Source organism: Maniola hyperantus, chromosome 2 (genome assembly GCF_902806685.2).
Source record: "Maniola hyperantus chromosome 2, iAphHyp1.2, whole genome shotgun sequence".
NCBI classification, from domain to species: domain Eukaryota; kingdom Metazoa; phylum Arthropoda; class Insecta; order Lepidoptera; family Nymphalidae; genus Maniola; species Maniola hyperantus.
The window spans coordinates 8,175,370-8,195,255 of NC_048537.1; the positions used below are offsets into that span (position 1 = coordinate 8,175,370).

General features: G+C 40.0%; 1 protein-coding gene across 3 annotated transcripts in view; it reads left to right on the plus strand.

Moving 5' to 3' along the window:
• L (zinc finger protein Lobe) overlaps positions 1-19,886 on the plus strand; it is a 69,281-nt gene that overhangs the window by 25,946 nt on the left and 23,449 nt on the right. Inside the window, exon 1 of one of the 3 annotated variants that reach the window (XM_069503826.1) lies at positions 18,907-19,408. The exons of the other annotated variants lie outside the window; for them this stretch is intronic. Within the exon in view, the coding sequence (XP_069359927.1) occupies positions 19,306-19,408 (103 nt within the window). The 5' untranslated portion in view covers positions 18,907-19,305. Of the gene's footprint in view, positions 1-18,906; positions 19,409-19,886 lie in introns of those variants that run through there. 3 annotated transcript variants of the gene reach the window in all.

The window sequence follows — 19,886 nt, forward strand, 5'->3', positions numbered from 1 at the left end:
GTGTGTATGATTCCTACATGAGGAACGACGAGCTAATTTGCTATTAACTGTATACCTACCTTTCTTATTGTGTGTTTATAGAGTTAACATCTATATAGTCCGTACATAATGACTCCTCACGCGCCATTTTAACTCTATGGGTCAACTGTCATGTGAAAAGTGCGATATTCCAAGAAAAACATTTATTAGACAATTTAGTCGGATCTAAAAAACTAAATGCAAAAGTTATCTTAATCTAAATTAGAAAGCAATTTTCGTGTTTCCTCGTTAGGAAGTCTAAGATGCTTGTCACAGCTGTTCGGGAACTGCGAAGGGGATATAGAGCAACATTTAAATTAACTTCGAAATTCCGGGATGCAGCTTGATTTTCCATTAAGTAAAGGTAACTTTTTGAGGTACAATAATTCATTTAACGTAATTAATGATTAATTCAGATCTCTTCGGGAGCATTGGGCCTCAACTCAACATAACTTCCTTCCGTGGATTTTTAGGGTTAGGAACAGTCTACTTTAGTCTAGCGATAAGTTTGCCTTGTGGTTGATTAACCTCCAATGTCGTTGAGCCCTAGGACTCAAACACGAACGAAGAGTAAGAATACAGGATACGCTTAAAAACAAAGGGGGACTTTATCACTACAGTGATCTCTTCCAGGTAACAGGTAAGAAATATGTATAAAATTCGGATGAATGTTATAAATATTTCTCACCTTAATCGCTTGAATCGTATTAATAATAAAGTTGTGTAGATTCCTATGTACGAGTATATCGTACAAGATAAAGAAGGACAAACAAAGAGGCTGCCCTCGGTTATTTTCTCGGGGAGATCACGTAGGAGCGAACGCACCTCATCTGCGGCGATCCCAGTGCGGCGATAAAATTTAAAATTCAAGGCCGCGTTAACGAACCGACTTCGCGAAGAAATAGATATTCAAATGTGAGATCCCATATTAACATTTATGGCAAGTTTGCGGGGTCGAGACAAAGGCCGGCCTGAGGCCCCCGCGGAGCGCCGACTGTCGCTCTCGGCGCGGTCCGCTCGAGCCGCCGCCGCCGCCGACTTGCTACAATATGTATCAACTATCAAGAGCACTCCGGAGTATTTTGCATTGAAAGAAATACCTACGTAGGACGTTAGAGGACACAGGATAGAAACGTTAAGTGCACAGAGGATCATCATCGTGGTGATCAAGCCATCACCGGCCTACCATACTGAGCATCTGCTGAATATCTGCTGAATTACCACTACTGAGCATGGGTCTCAGATATCTAATGAATTACCACTACTGAGCATGGGTCTCAGATATCTGCTGAATTACCACTACTGAGCATGGGTCTCAGATATCTAATGAATTACCACTACTGAGCATGGGTCTCAGATATCTACTGAATTACCACTACTGAGCATGGTTCTCTGATATCTACTGAATTACCACTACTGAGCATGGTTCTCTGATATCTACTGAATTACCTACCATTACTGAGCGTGGGTCTCAGATATCTACCGAATTACGACTACTGAGCATGGGTCTCAGATATCTACTGAAATACCACTATTGAGCATGGGTCTCAGATAAAAAGTAGCCTATGTCACTCTCCGGGTCTTAAACTATACCCATGCAAAACATCACGTCGATCCGTTGCCTCGTTGCGACGTAATTGAAGGAGAAACCAACAAACCAATAAACCAACAAACAAACACACTTTCGCATTTATAATATGGGGTATTGATTACTATCTATCACGGCATTTAGCTAAACACTGTAAATAGTAAAAGTTACACGATGTATTGTGGAATAGTTTCAATCACGTGCGAAGCCGGGTCGCTAGGCTAGTTACCAATTAAATAATGCATCTTTGGATAATTTCCGTCTCATTAAATTATCCACTTGATTGAATTCTGTTAAATCTTACGCTGGTAGGTAAACTTGGTTTCCCACCTTCTTTGTTGACGATAGACAAAGGCATTATGATATACCTACCTCAGTTCCATTTTCGCCAAAGACAAATAAAACTTTTGAAGAAAACAAATCAAAATCCCAATTTCGTTGGATGCATTATTTATGTTAGATTGCTTGGCGACTTTCGGTTGTGACTTTTCCCCTTTCTTTTCTATGAACTTGCGGTCTCGCGTAATTTATAGATCAACTACATTCACCTATAAACATAGGTAGTGACGACGCTATAGATAAATTGGAAAATACAGGTACATTACCTACATAAATGAAGTGAAGTTTTGATTATAATTGACACATAATAAAGTATGAAATCGGAGCAAGCTCCGGTCAGTTATACGGCATGACACACGTTTCTTATTAATATCGGGCGGTTAGAACGGCCGAAGATGTCCCAAGTGCCCGTTTTCTCCCAAATAAAATTGCCGCTATCTAAACAAAGAGCCCTAATTATTCGGCCGTGGCGGGCGGGGTCGCTCTCTTATGGGTGTTCTGGGGCCCATTTCGCTTCTCGTATAGGGCCCTGGGGACCAGCGGGCGCCGCCTAGCCAATCGGTGGATGGAGAAGCGAGCGATCCGCAACCTTTTTATGTGCGATATTGGCGTTAGCACTGGACTTTGGCTCGCTCGCCCGAGCCCTTACCGATCCCGGGAATTAAAACTTCGTACAGCGGATTTGATTATCAGAAACACGCATTAAACTGGTCGCCCTAACCGAATCTCCGCTATCTATCCATACTCCTATATCTACATAGGTATCGAAGATGAAAACGCGTTATTGTTTGTGTTCATTATTACTTCGCGCACGTTTTATTTCACTGGTAGCTCTCTTATTGTACCAAGTTCGAAGGATATCTTTTGTGTATTCTAGATCCGATGGGGTGTTTTGTAAAACGGCGATACCCACCGGTTGTACACTTAAGAATTTATTTTAATTTGCACCCGATTTTATTTTGAGACAATAAATTGGATATAAAGGGTTTCCGAGCGGTTTTTGCCTCCGGGCGCATTGTCTTCGCCCTACGCCTTGGCAGCGTTTATTGTGAAGAAATTATAAAATGAAAAGGCGATATCGTGTGTCGGCGAGAGCGGCGCGGTGCGGCGTGGGCGACGCGACACTCGACACCGCGCGCGGCGCGCCGCGCGGCCTGCGCCTCCAGCCAGCATTGTGCGCCTCCATTCACCCGCCCGCCCGCCGCAGACCGAAATACGATTGCAGTATTTTAAGCATTCGATTACCCTCGCTGATATTAAAGGGTTCCCAAGAAGCACGTATTATATACAAGTTTTTTGCGTTTTGTGGTCTTTTAGCCGAGCTAAGGGTACGCTTATTGTTTCTATGGTGAATTGTGGCGAATGAATGGATTTCGAGCATTCATACGTTGAGCATTTGGAGATCGTAGGAGATAATAATGAGGTGGGTTAGGGCGGTACAGGGTCGCTCGAGGTGGCAACAACAAACCGCCCACAGTTTTTGTTGGAGTTTTGTTTTAAAATAGTTTTCTTAACAAGGTAGGTACTATTTAGGAGTAATAAAAATAGAAGTAGGAACTAAAAAGTGATCAAGGCACTTTATAATGCCTCTAAAAAAGGGTTTTTGAAATTTGTAGCCCTAAGTAATGTTAAATAGGAGCTGATGAAAGTTGGTATGAAAGTATTTCTTTAATAGCGTATGAAAGATGAAGATGCAAATCCGTAATTTTTTAAGTTATACATATGAAAACTCGTAGATATTTGAGCTTTCGGTGAAAAATAAAAAATACTTCGGTAAGTAGGTACGTGTCATAGGGTTATTGGAAATTCCAGCCCCTCACCGATTTTAAATAATTCCACTCGAGTGGAGCCGGAGCAGGTCAGTTAGTTTTATTCTAAATTCTAATACTAGCTAATGCCCGCGATTTCGAGATTTAGGTTGTTAAAAACCCCGTGGGCACTCTTTGATTTTCCGGAATAAAAGTAGCTTATCTCACTCTTCCCTTAAAGTTTCCCTATCGATTACCAGAAAAATTACGCAAATCGGTTCAGAAATCTCGGAGATTTCTGTACCGATACATACATAGGTACATAGGTAGAAAAACACAACTCCTCCTTTTTTGAAAGTTGGTTAAAATAGTAGCCTATGTTGCTTCTTGGTTAATCTACTTATCTATGAAAGTCCCGTCGAAATAGATTCAGCCGTTCAGAAGATTAGCCCGTTCAAACAGTTAAAACTTCAACTTTATTTATTAATAAGTAGGTATAGATAATATTATGATGTGTTTATGGTTCCTTGTTTGTCATTAGCACTTATTATACCCATTCGTAGGTCACCAATCTGTCCTTTAGACTAGAAGTTTGCCCCGGAGGGAATGCTCCGATATTGCGTCAACACTTGAAACAGATGCACTTAACTTATGCATGGACAGAGATACTGGAACTCCCAAACCTGGAAACTTCGCATGAAGTCTCAATTTAATTTTAATTTTAACAACTATCTTGCAACCCCGACTTTGCATGGGTGGTTTTAACAATAAATTATCTGAATAATTAGTATGTTAAATATATTTTATCCTATTTAAACTTTCCTCTTAAAAATGTTATGTTCTAAAGTAGGTAAGTACATCTTCTAAGTGATGGAAAATACCTACCACACTGAATCAACTAACGGCCTAGTACAGAAACGTCCCTTTATGCTTATGCCCTCTAACAAATAAACCTGGAATAGCGGTGGAATAGTTATACTCTGTTTTGTCTTTTGCCTTCAAATGTCAAATTACTGATGACAGAGAAAGACAAAACAGAGTATAACTATTCCACCGCTATTCCAGGTTTATTTGTTAGAGGGATGGGGTTTAATTTTAGAGATTCATTTTAGATTTTCATTTTATTCGTAACATATCTGTGAGTAGGTACACTTTACTTACTAAATTGATCGAAAGTATTACAATATTTTAGGAGGTTGCTATTTGGTAAAAGTTGTGGGGAAAATCGAAATCCAGTAGTTGAATTACTGTCAATTACTAGGTACTTAAGTAGGTATAAGCAAGGAAACACTCAACATAGTAGGGTAAACTTCTGTAATAGATTAGCGTAGAGATGAAATGTGAGATGAGAGGGTTATTTTATCGGCCATTAGATGTAAGGCGCGTGGCCGCGGCGGCGAGGTGTGGCAAAGCGTTGCTGATGATATCGAAGAGCCTTTAATCTCGCCGCCTGTGCCCGAAAGCCTACTGCCGCCGCCGAGTTTGTAGAGCTGGCATACATTGGGCGCTTGACGTTGCGTTCAGCAGTCAGCACGCGTTGGTAGCGCTATGAAGTGATTTCTTGTGTGTGGGTCTTTTACCATCCCTATAAAACACGACGACAGAGGCAAACACAATATAATTTTGTGTACCCAATACTAAGAGGTAGACTGACGCAAGGAATGTTTGTAACATTCTACTTATCCAAAACTAAAACAAAATGTACCCAAATTTTTGACTTGAATGTATACGAAACCATTTGATTAATTATTGCATATTGGATTTCATTAACAAAGAAATACGTATCAAAATGATCTCCATTTTCGTCAACGTGCGTCCACTTTAAACGAAAGCCCGCGATTACTTAATAAATTAATGTGCAAAATGGAGGCCCATGTCTCAAAAGCGCGTGGCTGACGCCTGTACAGCGGGCGAAATCTGACAGCAGCGCGCGTTTGACACGCGCTTGTCCAGAAGCCACCTAAAAGCACGCCAAAAGCGTGCGTTTGGTAGTGCACATCGAAATCGGAACACACGTTACCAAACCGCACACTTCAAAAGTCTAATGTGTACACGCTCTTACATACACGTGCTTCTTGGCTTAGTTCAACGCTCATCTTAGATGCCAAGAAAAACGAGCCTTCTTGCACGTAGTCGACTTTAGTCTATCCGGGCAGTGTAGACTTAGCATATCTTGCGGATATACATATACCATCATCAAATGACATCAAACCATGGCCAGCCCACTAGGTAGGTAGGTACCTACCTACCGAGCACGGATATACTCTCAAAATGAGAAGGAGTAAGTAGTCCCATGGACTACCATGGGACTACCACTCTCATTCTGAGAGTATTTGATTCTGATTCTAACTTCTTAGTGGACTACCTGTACGCTGGCCAAGTGCATTATGTCTGTATCTCTCTTTTATTAGTTACTCCTACGTAGCAAACTTCTTAGATAAATATATAATTTATTCTAAAATCCCATATTTTTGGGCGATAATTCTTAAAAAAAAATTTGCAATTACATAATGACTTTTAAGATAATAGGTATAGGACGGCAGAATTTCTCGCGTAATTTTATGTAAAAAACACCATTTCAAACTTTTTATATCAAAATTATATTAAAGCTCTCAGCGCACTCTACCGTGTAGCAAAGAGAATTCTCAGTGTGGGTTTGTTTCTGGGGCGCCTTACAACCAAACCTAATTTCGTGTACACATACTGACATCTAACGGAAAACTGATGAAGGAGGTGCAAGTATATTATGCCGTAAACAGTAAACTTCCGGAGCTGTGAACTCTACAATTTTTTACCGGCATTGCATTAAATGTATGGAACGGCTATTTCCATATTTCTATGTTATTTCGAAAAAAATACGAACCAAATTAGTATGATACTCATGGAACTAGGAGTCAGCTATTCAACTTATGGCCGTAGTTTTTAAAGCTCTTTGATTTTCGCCATTTTGGCGCTGATAGCAGGCTGCAGCGGTAAGCAGAAAAAATCGCGGGGTGAAATTTCGCAGTGCGGGCCACTCTATAATACCTACTATACCTTATCATCACCATCATGATCAACCAATCGCCAGCCAACTACTGATCACAGGTCTCTTCTCAAAATGAGAAGGGATCATAGTCCGAAACGCTGGCCATGTGTGGATTGGTAGACTTCACACACTTTAGACAACATTACATATGGAGGCATGCATCACATATGGGGGCATAGAGGCAGGCATGCAGGGTTCCTCACGATGTTTTCCTTTAACGTTAAAGCAAGCGATAAATTTAATTGCTTAAAAGTTAAAACGCACATAATTCCGAAAAGCTGCGTGCCCGGGATCGAACCCCCGACCTCCCGAATTGGAGGCAAACGTTTTAACCACTAAGCTATCAAATATCACGACTCTTATTGTAGGTACCTCATATGCCAGAATTTCCGATACACTAATATAGGCCACCTGCCTAAAGATTGTCGTAGTAGGTAAATCAGATGAGCATCCTATATTTGGGTGGTCGCATCGAAGGCGGTATTAATTTCACGCATTTTAGCAGCCATTAACTCCACAGCATCAGCGTATAATGTCTGAATAAATACAATCAAAGTACCCCCACTACAGGTTACGGTTAGTGGCTATTATGTAGACAATTAATTGCTAAACAAGCTGTTTAGGTATAGGTACTTGCGTTCCGAGTTTTAACGAGTTGTTTTATTATTGAAATAGCTATTTAGTAGATATTAACTAGGTAGGTCCTCCGCCTTCCGCTCCCCACCACCTTCTTCAGGTCATCGGTCCAGCGGGCTGGGGGTCGTCCGACACTGAATATGGCCATCCCAAATTTTTTTGGTTGCAAATGACTTTCCTTATAACTTGATGGCTATAGTGTCCATGATTTTTGTCCGGAATAGCCGATGGTCATCCCAAAATTTTTTGGTTGCAAATGACTTTCCTTATAACTTGATGGCTAGTGTCCACGATTTTTGTCCGGAATATAGCCGATGGGTGCAGGCTTGGGTGTAGAAGGCGTAGCCAAGTCCGCCCGCCTTGCCGCCCATCAACCACACCCCCTGAGTTTCAAAGCGGTCGCTGAAAACTACTGTTCTAAAAGAAAACCAAAGCAATTCAGAAATCTTGGCGAAATCGGTGTAGGTTCCTACATATATAAAAAACCGGCCAAGTGCGAGTCAGGCTCGCGCAATGAGGGTTCCGTACTACAGTCGTATTTTTTCAACATTTTGCACGATAATTCAAAAACTATGATGCATAAAAATAAATAAAAATCTGTTTTGAATGTACAGGGAAAGACCTTTCATAATATAATACCCCACTTGATATAGTCACTCACTTCGAAAGTTGAAAATACTAATTATTAGTTCATGACCCCAATTTTTTTTGTGTGATCTAACCCTAAATTCACGGTTTTCAGATTTTTTCCCAAATGTCAGCTATAAGATCTACCTAACTGCCAAATTTCATGATTCTAGGTCAACGGAAAGTACCCTGTAGGTTTCTTGACTGACAGACAGACAGACAGACAACAAAGTGATCCTATAAGGGTTCCCTAGGAGGATCAAAGTGAGAGGGGACAGAATTGAATATGTCCAGGAATATATTTACCTTGGCCAAATAGTTTCTTTTCAGGCCCGCCAAGATAAAGAAATCACAAGGCGCATCGAAAATGCCTGGAGAAGCTTTTGGTCATTGAAAGAACTGTTTAAAGGCAACTTTCCATTATATCTTAAGCGAAAGCTCATGGACATGTGCATTCTGCTAACTCTCACGTATGGTGCTCAGACTTGGTCCCTGACAAACTCTCAAAAGTCCAAGCTCAAGGTTTGCCAAAGAGCCATGGAACGCAGCATACTAGGTATAAAACTAGCAGATCGCGTAAGGAATTCTGGTATACGTTCCAAAACGCGAGTAGCTGGCGTTGGCCTTGCAGCCGCTTTACTCAAATGGGACTGGGCAGGTCATGTGTGCCGTATGCCAGATGAGTTATGGGCAAAATCTGCTTCTTCATCAACGCCAGCGTGGTCGGCCGGTGATGAATTAGATAACTTTACAGTTACGTGGCCTGAAGAGGCACGAAATAGTAAATTGTGGAAGGCTCGGAGGGAGGCCTTTACCCAGACGTGGGACAGCACAGGCTGATTTCGATTTAGATTAGATTAGATACCTAGGTTTACCTATATTCCTATAACCTTCCTGGAAGTATGTTAATTACCGTAGTGAAAAAATTATCGAAATCGGTTCAAGTTTTTGAGATTATCGCGGACATCCTTTTGAGGGTTCCGTACCTCAAAAGGAAAAACGAACTATTATAGGATCAATTTGTTGCCTATCTGTCTGTCTGTCTGTCCGTCTGTCCATCTGTCCGTCGTGTCTGTTAAAAAACCTATAGGGTACTTTCCGTTGACCTAAAATCATTAAATTTGGTATGTAGGTAGGTCTTATAGCACATGTAAAGGAACAAATCCGAAAACCGTGAATTTATGGTAACAACACAAAAAAAAATGTACCTATACATGGAAAAATAATTAGTTTTTTCAATTTTCAAAGTAATTAGATAACTATGCGAAATGTGGTATCATATGATACCCTTACATTCTAAAACAGATTTATATGCATAATAGTTTTTGATTTATCGTGCAAAATGTCGAAAAAATACGACTGTAGTACGGAACTCTTGGTACGCGAGCCTGACTCGTACTTGGCCGGTTTTTTTTAAGTCAGTTTAAAATGAAAAGCCTCAAATTATATGGGTAAGTATCAGATCTGGCATCACCTAAGTTTCATAATACCTATTTAATAAAAATCAACTATTTACTAAACTGATCGCGATTACCGCATGATTTATTTACTTACTTATGATAAATAAATAGATGATAATTCGAACTCATCAACGGATTTAAGAACGATTATTATCCAATCAGGTATCTTAACTTAGCCTAGGAAAAAGTAGTCATTAATATTTATATTCATATTTAATATAATTTTCATTAATTGTTCTGTACTAGTAGCAAGTTCGATATTCTTTCCGAAAAAACTCTAACCACCGTACTCAGAGTCGCTAATCGTTACTTAAGATTGAGTTAAAACGAGACAGATTTGTGCGAGAGATATAGCTCAGTCTCGTTTTAACTAAACTTAAGTAACGATTAAGCGACTCTGAGTACGGTTGTTAGTCACGTTATGTTTAAGGTGGGTAGGTTATTTGCTAGATGGTCAATTTACCGGCCCTCTAAATCGACTTACTTGAATGGCTACGATCCAAATTCCATGCCAGGTGAATGATAAACGATTACTAAGCAGGTGATAAATAAACTGTTAATAGCTTCATCGGCGCGTGCGCAACTATAGGTAGCTGTAACTATCTAACCTATCTAGTTACTAGTACAAAGTTAGAAGTAAAGTGAGAGTCAGACTCACACACAAAAGGTTCCGTATCATCGTACAAGAAATAACACTTTTTATATTTTCATAGCAGCTATTTTGAAATTAATATTATTTGTTATTACAGCGGCAATAGAAATACACATTCTGTGAAAATTTCATCTCTCTACCAGACTAATTTCTGTCAGACAGACGGATGGCTGGATGGACGGACAGTGGAGTCTTAGTAATAGGGTCCCGTTGGCACCTTTCGGATACGGAACCCTAAAAATTAGAGACGCCCTCTTCAAAGGCAGGTAAAATGCACCTTAAAGTTAAGACATACCTAACATTAAACAGATATAGAGGATCTGGTGGGAAAACGTTTAGCCAAAGAAGATAGAAGTCATCATACTCATCGTCAACCGGCGGCGATACTTAGGTATACATCCACAGCTGGACATAGATATCTAGGTCTCTTGTAGAGATTTCCACACGCCACGGTCTTGTCCGCTGAGTGACTAACGTTTTGTAGTAAATTAAAGTAAAAAAGGCAAAAAGTGTTATTTTAGTGACAAGATCTAGGTATACACACCTTGTATCTAGTAGATTCATCGTCGAGTAGGTAGTATCTATGTGTTGATTCACACATAGTACTGACATAGTAAAGACGTGAGGTCTCGAAGTCAAAACGTGTTAGTGTGAATCGACCCTAACAATCTAAGCAGCAAGTAAGGGCAATCAAATCTAACGTGATGTTTTAGGGTAGTTGTTTACAAAACGTTTCTAAGAGTGACGAACAGTTCCCTTGTAATTGCTATTGTGCGTGATAGTTACGCAGTCCGTCTTGGATTTCCTGGCATTTCCTGCCCGGGCCCTAGCAGCCATTGTTATTGTTATTGTCTGTCTAGGCATCTACAACTACCTGCACGTCAGTTTTGAGTTTACAATTGACATTCGTCTTTCAATAAATATTTAATTCTAACTAAATATGTAAGATGTATATACGTATAGAGATTGAGATGATAAATTAGGTGTACTTAGTATATATACATCGTTTTCGGTTCAACCGAATCTGTTGTTCAAAACATGCTGCAGACGTTGGCAATGAGGACTAATGTTGTGAGTCTGCTGTGCGAACGCACTGCACAACATTTATACTTATAACTAGCTTATACTCGCGACTTCGTCCGCGTGGACTACACAAATTTGAAACCCCTATTTCACCCCCTTGGGGGTTGAATTTTCAAAAATCCTTTCTTAGCGAATACTTACGTCATAGTAGCTATCTGCATGCCAAATTTCAGCCCGATCATCCATCCACTAGTTTGAGCTGTGCGTTGAATGTTGATAGATCAGTCAGTCACCTTTTCCCTTTATATATTTCAAGAGGATAAAACTGTAATAGGTCCAATTCTGTACATTAAAATTTTTTTAAAAAAAATTTTTTGAAGGCACTCTATAATCGATACTGAACCCAAGCTGGAATATTTTTAATTTTTGTCTGTCTGTATCACGTAGAAACTACGGAACGAATTCCAATGAATTAATAAATTATATCCACTTGCATTTTGATTTCAATAGTAGGAAGTAAGAACCTACTTCATCATGACCAACCCTTCGCTGGCTTACTACAGAGCACGGGTCTCCTCTCAGAGTGAGAAGGGGGACCACACTTAGCGGCAGTTAATTATGCGGAAACACTTGTAAGTAGCAACTCAGCCAGTGACCGGAGGTTCGCACCGCTTCTCGAGGGCGAGGCTTCCTGTCCAAGCCCCGAGACTTGCACGCTTTATACTTTATGCTAATCTCAGGGGATGAACAATAGAAGACGCATCTAAATCTTATAACTAAGATTACACTAAAATACAATGAATCATTTTAATTCTTGCTAATTACCTTTTTGAAGTTTGTAGCCGGTAAAATTAAATATCTAACCTAATTGCATTAGTTAGGACTCTACGTTATCTAGGTACAAAAGTAGAGTACATAACAAGGTACCTACTATATAAGTGGATGGTAAATAAATAAACCTACTATAAAATAAATAATTTTGAAGCTAAAAATAGTGGATAGGTAGGTACATACATACTACATAGGATACGTTTGAGAACCCCACACTAGGTGAACGAACGACATCAGGCGAGTCGCAGGGAGCCACTGGATTCAGGTGGCGTGGCGCTAGGCCGGCCGTGACGTGTGGAAGTCTCTACAAGAGACCTATGTCCAGCAGTGGACGTCTATCGGTTGTGGACGATGATGATGATACTTTATATTATGCTATACCTAGCACCACTGTGATTGACCTGGCGGTAGTTTGTGGGCATATACCAACGCAGGTGGTGGCGTGCCGCGTGCTGTAGAGCGCGACCGCAGCATCACCTGCCCGCGTAGCCTGCATCGCCGCAATGCCGGAACTACGTGCCGATTCGCCATCTGAAGGGGCAACATTAGAGACTTTTCAACCGAAACGTCTAATCCTATCCATGTAACATTTCGAGAATATTTTGTAGGTCAGGACCTCCTGATTTGAATCCAAACTAGTAGCGAACCAATAACAATTAATCTATGCTGACAGTATAATTTTACCGTTTAACATTTAGGGCATTTTTAGGGTTCCGTACCTCAAAAGGAAAAACGGAACCCTTATAGGATCACTTTGTTGTCTGTCTGTCTGTCTGTCTGTCCGTCTGTCTGTCAAGAAACCTACAGGGTACTTCCCGTTGACCTAGAATCATGAAATTTGGCAGGTAAGTAAATCTTATAGCTGAGATTTGGGAAAAAATCTGAAAACCGTGAATTTAGGGTTGGATCACACAAAAAAAATTAAATTGTGGTCAGGAACTAATAATTAGTATTGCCTGACTCGCACTTGGCCGGTTTTTTTTATCCAGAATAACTATAACATTCCTGCGGGATAGAGGATGAAAATTTTTAGTGATGTAATTCCATAACGTCGTCAAATCTTTTTTCATTGAATAGAGTCTACCGTCAGGTTGGTTCCATTTTTTAACCGACTTCCTAAAAGAAGGAGGTTTTCAATTTGGTCCGTTTATTTTTATGTAAGTATGTATACCGATTTTGTAGAGGTTTCTGGACCGATTTGCAAAATTTTTTTAATTATCAGCAGAAGTTTCCGTGGTGGTCCCATGAAAATTTCTGGATCGAACTCTTTAATCATGATGGTACAGAGTTACGGCCCACCTAAGTTATCAAGATTCGGGAAGTGTTCATAGTGAATTAATATTGTAGATTGGACATGAAGTTGTTGTAGAAGCAACAACTTCATGTTTGGACTCGCAAGTCCCAACTCCTCATTCTGATGCTGCAATGTACTCAACTCCTAAGCCCTGTGAATTCGGAAAGTTTCGCTGGTGGATTGATATTTTAGGTACCAAGCAATGACTACTTACACTAAAAAACTTAAAATAAAAATGTTTTCAAAAAACCGACTTAAAAACCGATTTAAAATAAAATTGTAAGTGATTTTTAATATTCTCTTTTGTGTGTCTCTACTCTCTTCCAACTGAGCTTGCAGTCGAGAGATGGTAGGTACCTACTTTGTTGAATAAGTTTGGTGGTTTGGTTAATTCAATTTTCTTTTAGTTAGTAAACTGTACCATATCTGTTTTCTTAGCATTGACAGCAGGTGTTTCTTGGATAGCTTTGTCTAATGCAATCTTAATCTGGCATCTATTCCTTAGGTGCTATTCCGTCACCAAGGCGTGCGTCGCGTTTCGCCACGCGATCTCACGTTTTGGTCATGCCGCCTTAAGAACTTCACCTTTATCTACCGTTAGGTTAGATTCGTAGTTTCCCACGAATCGATGGTGTTCAAAAATTAGAAAAAACCTCAATTTGTACAGCTAAGTATAATGACTATGCCTATACCTTCTTATAGATCTTGCAGACACATTCTACCTAACCTACCTACTTCCCTAGGGGTAAGTAGGTATATAAGTACATAGACAAAGTCGTATATATTTATCACGTCATCTCTCAAAAATCTGATGGGCGGTAAACAGGTCATCTTCGCTTCAATGATAGATAGGCACCCGGCTTCCTTTTTTACCATAGTACCAACCATAGATTACAGAAGTGGTACCAACCCTAAAAAGTAGTAGTTTCTTCATTGTAACTTTTCAACACTCGACGCTTAAATAGATCCTTTTCCCGATTAACATGAACACCAGTTTAAGACAAATAAAGGCGTCAAACGTAGCACCGCGGCATATCATCTCAAGGATCAGGCGTTACGGTCACGTCTAGTTCACTCCCACGTCTTAATTGACCTATTTCGTGTGAGACGTACGCGCCAGCCGCCTCCGTCTGGGATACCATCGCCGCTGAACGTGATGTCGCGTATCCAACGCGTATCGCCATTGCTGGCTTTATTCTTGTCACACTACGTTGTCACACATATTTGACAGACGAAAGAGCACATAAATAAAGTGTAAATTAAAATATCACCCCGGACAAATGAAAAAACCGGCCAAGTGCGAGTCAGACTCGCGCACCGAGTGTTCCGTACTATAGCATATTATTTGGACATTTTGCACGATAAATATCCAAATCAAAGGCAATACTAAATTGAAAATACTAAGTAAATATTTGTTCAAGAACACACTTTAATTTCTTTTTTTCGTGATGTTTTTTTTAAAAAAAAGAATATTAGCCATGTTAAATGACTAATATTCCCCTTTCCTCTCCAATTAAGCGTCAGGCTTGTGCTAGGAGTAGGTACGACAATAGTGCAACGGGCGGGGTTTGAACCGTCGACCTTTCGGTTTTCAGTCCACTCCTATACCGGTTGAGCTATTGAGGCTCGAATCGATGTTAATCGTTATTTTAATTAATTGAAAATCGATGTTACCACAAATTCACGATTTCATTCAGATTAATTTCTTTACTTGTGCTACTTATAAGACCTACCTATCTACCAAATTTCATGATTCTAGGTCAACGGGAAGTACCCTATAGGGTTCCTTGACAGAGACGACGGACAGACAACCAGACAGACAACAAAGTGATCCTATAAGGGTTTTTTTTTCCTTTTGAGGTACGGAACCCTAAAAAGTTCACTTTGTGTTCACGCTCGACGAATCTACTTAGCTACCTAAATATTCAACGAAAGAAACAATTTTTTATATTTATCTACTCAATTTACCCTTGATAACAGTCACGCTAATCAAGTAGACTTGCAAAATGTACAAGAAATTCGGGAAAAAACATTGATTGTACCTATATAAGCTGTGGTAGCTTAGTGGTTAGGACGCCCGCCTCATAATTGATCGGGGGTTCAATAACTTTTCGGAGTTATGATGTGCATTTTAAGTAATTTAATATCACTTGCTTTAGCGGTAAAGGAAAACATCGTGACGCAACCTGCCCCCCAATTGTGTAAGAATAACCATTTCATGGCTATCGCAATCGTCAAGAAATTCTGCCTTTTGATTGGTTGATTCGCTGTTTACATTTTTTCACAGCCAATCAAAGGGCCGAATTCTTGACGATTGCGATAGCCATGAAATGGTTATTCTTACACAATTGGGGGGCAGGTGCCTGAGTGTTCTCCATAATGTTCTCAAAGGTGTGTGAAGTCTGCCAATCCACACTTGGCCAGCGTGGTAAGTATACCTACTATGGCCAAAACCCTTCTGACTCAGAGGAGACCCGTTCTCTGTACTGAGCCGGCGACGATGGCTTGATCTTGATTAATTGCATTGCTATTTAAATTCCATATACATACTTAGTATGAACCTATCCAAGGATCATAAAGGGTAAAGACAGCTGTCCTGTCCTGTGACAATCCCTTTTAGTAAATTGGGAAAGAAGCGAGTGCAAAATATAAAACCGAACCCTCATCAGAGCGGGTGGCAGTCGCGAAAGGCTTTCTAGATAAGAAGTTGGTACTTTTTCACAATACTTTATTCAAAGCTCGGAGATTTTGCTTAGTGACAGGCTAATCGGTCATGTCAGGAGACGCAGGACGCTTAAGTATTTATGCTTAACCCTTTTGTATCCAGCTCTGCTGCGCCCGACAACTCCGTGTCAATCCGTCCCGTTTTGAATCCAACGTCCCTTGAATATTTAATGTTCATTAATATGTCAGTTCCTGTAGGTACGCCCATTGAGTTTGCTTCAAACAACATCATGATTTAACGCGTCATTTGTCTTTTGTTTTGGAAAAGCGAGCGTCGACTAATTAGATAAAAGCGTGGGCTACCTCACATTTTTTACAGTAGAACATACCTAATAAAAGAATTTGAAGTGAAAATTTTTGCGTTGGGTAAACACTTTAAAAAATTAAACTACTTACTTAATGTTTAATGGTTTTAATTTACTAATTATAATATTTTTAGGGTTCCGTACCTCAAAAGGAAAAACGGAACCCTTATAGGATCACTTTGTTGTCTGTCTGTCTGTCTGTCAAGAAACCTACAGGTTATTTCCCGTTGACCTAGAATCATGAAATTTGGCAGGTAGGTGAGTCTTATAGCTGGCTTTAGGGGAAAAATCTGAAAACCGTGAATTTAGGGTTAGATCACACAAAAAAATTAAATTGTGGTCATTAACTAATAATTAGTATTTTCAATATTCGTAGTAAGATAACTATATCAAGTTGGGTATCATATGAAAGGGCTTTACTTGTAAATTCTAAAACAGATTTTTATTTATTTTTATGCATCATAGTTTTTGAATTATCGTGCAAAATGTCGAAAAAATACGACTGTAGTACGGAACCCTCAGTGTGCGAGCCTGACTCGCACTTGGCCGGTTTTTAGGGTTCCGTACCTCAAAAGGAAAAACGGAACCCTTATAGGATCACTTTGTTGTCTGTCTGTCAGTCTGTCAAGAAACCTACAGGGTACTTCCCGTTGACCTAGAATCATGAAATTTGGCAGGTAGGTCCTAGGTCTTATAGCTGACATTAGGGGAAAAATCTGAAAACCGTGAATTTGTGGTTACATCACGCAAAAAAAAAATTAAATTGTGGTCATGCACTAATAATTATTATTTTCAATTTATCTATCCCATTTACAGTCGCCAACCTTCTTTTTATTCTCACGTTTTATTAACTCTACAGTGAATAATAAGTATACGAATTTGTAGCTATAGTACCTACGCAGCAGAAAATATTGTACATCGACATTTAGAAAGAGATAGCGGTTTCGTAGAGCGTTGTCTCTGTCGTTGAGACCGACAAAACGTCACATATAGGTATGAGTGACAGAGACAACGCCCTACAAAGCCGTAATCTCATAGTACAATATTTCTTAACAATTCTTGCAGATTCCGATTTTTAACCGACTGCCAAAAGGAGATGGTTCTGAATTCAGCGCGTTTGCTTTTTTTTTTTGATGAAGAAAAGGAAAATAAAATCTATCTACTGAGCATCACCTCATATAAAATACGTTTTTAAGGCTAACAAATAAATTTCGAATTATCATATAGAGTTTTTAGTAAGTTTCTCGAGTTTAACCTCAAAATAAAGTTGTAGGTAGCTAACCCGCGGGTAATATATTCACAACTAAAAGGTGTCGCCGCGAGTCGCATCCATCGGTCCCTCACCACCGCTCTCTGGACACCGGGTGGCACTTCAATTGCTTTGAAATTCATGTTTTATGTACGGATTTTATAACTTTATAGCGGTCGGTAGGTTTCTACCTATTATTTAGACAGTATGTAGTAGGTACCTGTCTAGTATCTATTAGGTAGATGGTACCCGAGACTGTCTCTGCGTGGATTTAGGTTTTTAAAAATCTCGGTAGAACTTCGATTTTCCGGGATAAAAAGTAGTTTATATCCGCCTCACTGTACCAAATTTTCTCAAAATTGGTTCAGCAGATGGGCTATTGAAAGGTAACAGACAGATAGATAGACACGTTCGCATTTGTAATATTAGTAAAGAAGTGTGACGTGTGACGCTCTCTGATCTCCCAAAGAAGAAGCTCACAACTAACTCAGATGGGAATCCTTTTTGTTACCTATGTCTAGAAAGGTTTAATTAACAATTTACTGATTTAATTAACCTCTTGATAAAAAATAGATAGGTAGGTACCTACCTATCCCACAAACATATAAAATAAATTAATAATTCAGTTATAGATAATGATCATCTTTTAATAGAACAGTTGCAGTAAAAGTAAAAAGCCTTTGGTTTCAGGCTCTGTTTAGCCTATGGCCTATGCTAAGTAGACCGAGGCGCGGGGCGGGAGGGCAGCCGCCCATTGGTCGCGCCCATCCGTGGGTGGAACGCGGAAAATGTTTCTGCAGTTTTCCCACCAATTTGAAAAGCTTTTAGCGCCTGTCAATTGCGTTTTGCCTCTTTTTAGCCGCGTTCACGTATGCTTCATTTGATTTGTAAATCGAGAACGTCAAGTTGACGATTGATTAGGCTTGGGATTCAATGAACCCTTCGACAGGAAAATTGCGCAGACTGGTTTTGTCGAGCGAGTTATTATTTTAAATAGGAAACAGTGTGGGAAACAGTACTTTGCACTAATTGTAATTCTAATAGTAATTACTGGTAGGCAATAGGTGCTTTGCCACCTATTAGTAAACACCTAATAACACATCTATACCTACTCTACGAAGATAGGTACCTATAGTGACTACATTTTCATTGGGTTAGTAATAGGTATCATGTACCTACATGTATTACCTATGAGAATTTTGCCCTCGAATATTAACCTGTCTTAAGGCTTTTAGGATAAAATAGTGAAATGATGGTAGTTGGGTGCATTGAAGGGGGAGGGCGAGGGGGGAAGTAGGCGGGGCAGCAGGCGGGGCGCAGGGTGCTGAGCGCCGCGCTCGGGCGCTCCGGACGCCCACCGAGCCAGTCGCTCCGCGCTCAGCATTCTCATCGCGCGCACCGGTCAGCACGAGACACCTAACCGTAGCCGTTGCGTAGGCTCATCTACGAAGATCTTCTTCAGTATCTTATTGGAATCCATTAAAGACGAGCATACCGTGTATACGCCGAAGCTCAAAGGTGCACGCGCTCGGTCCTGTCTCTAATTATCCCGGTCGATGGATCACAGGCACCCAAATAATTGCCGTAAAAACCGTAAGCAGAACGGGCACCCTTTCAATTAGAGCCACCAGCTGTCGGACACGCGCCGCGCATTAATTTGCACTTGCGGTAATTTGGTACGCAAAAACCTCCAAAATAAACAGGTATCGATGCACCTGCGGCGATCTTGCGTAGCGCGTCAACTGACCGCGCACAGGACGAGTGGCGGTTCGGTGCTTTCGCTATGATCATGCTATTCAAGGGCAACAGCAGCAGATTGGAACATCTGATAGAGAAGATTCAAGCGAATAAGGAAAACCACGACGTAACAACAGAGGAGATAAAACGTAAGTTTTAATTTTAAGGGAATATCAGAGGATGTTTTTGAAATAAAGTTAATTTGGCAGACTTTTCCAAGATTATACGTCAAATCATTGCCTACTTTACACGTTACTCAAACTCAGTAAACACTAATTTATAATAACAGAACACGTTTTTAAAATTATTAAATACTAGCTGATGTCCGCGACTTCGTACGCGTGTATTTAGGTTTTCTAATAATCCCTTGGGAACTCTTTGATTTTCCGGGATAAAAAGTCGCCTATGTCACTCTCCAGATCTTAAATTATACCCATGCAAAAAATCATGTTGATCCGTTGCTCCATTACGACGTGATTGGAGGGCAAACCAATAAACCAAGAAACAAACACAGTACTTTCGCATTTTTTTTTTTTTTTTTTTGTTTATTTGAAAGTAATCAACAGCGTAAATACATAATTATTATTTAAATTTAAATAGGGGTATTTATAATAGGGGTTGTGATTC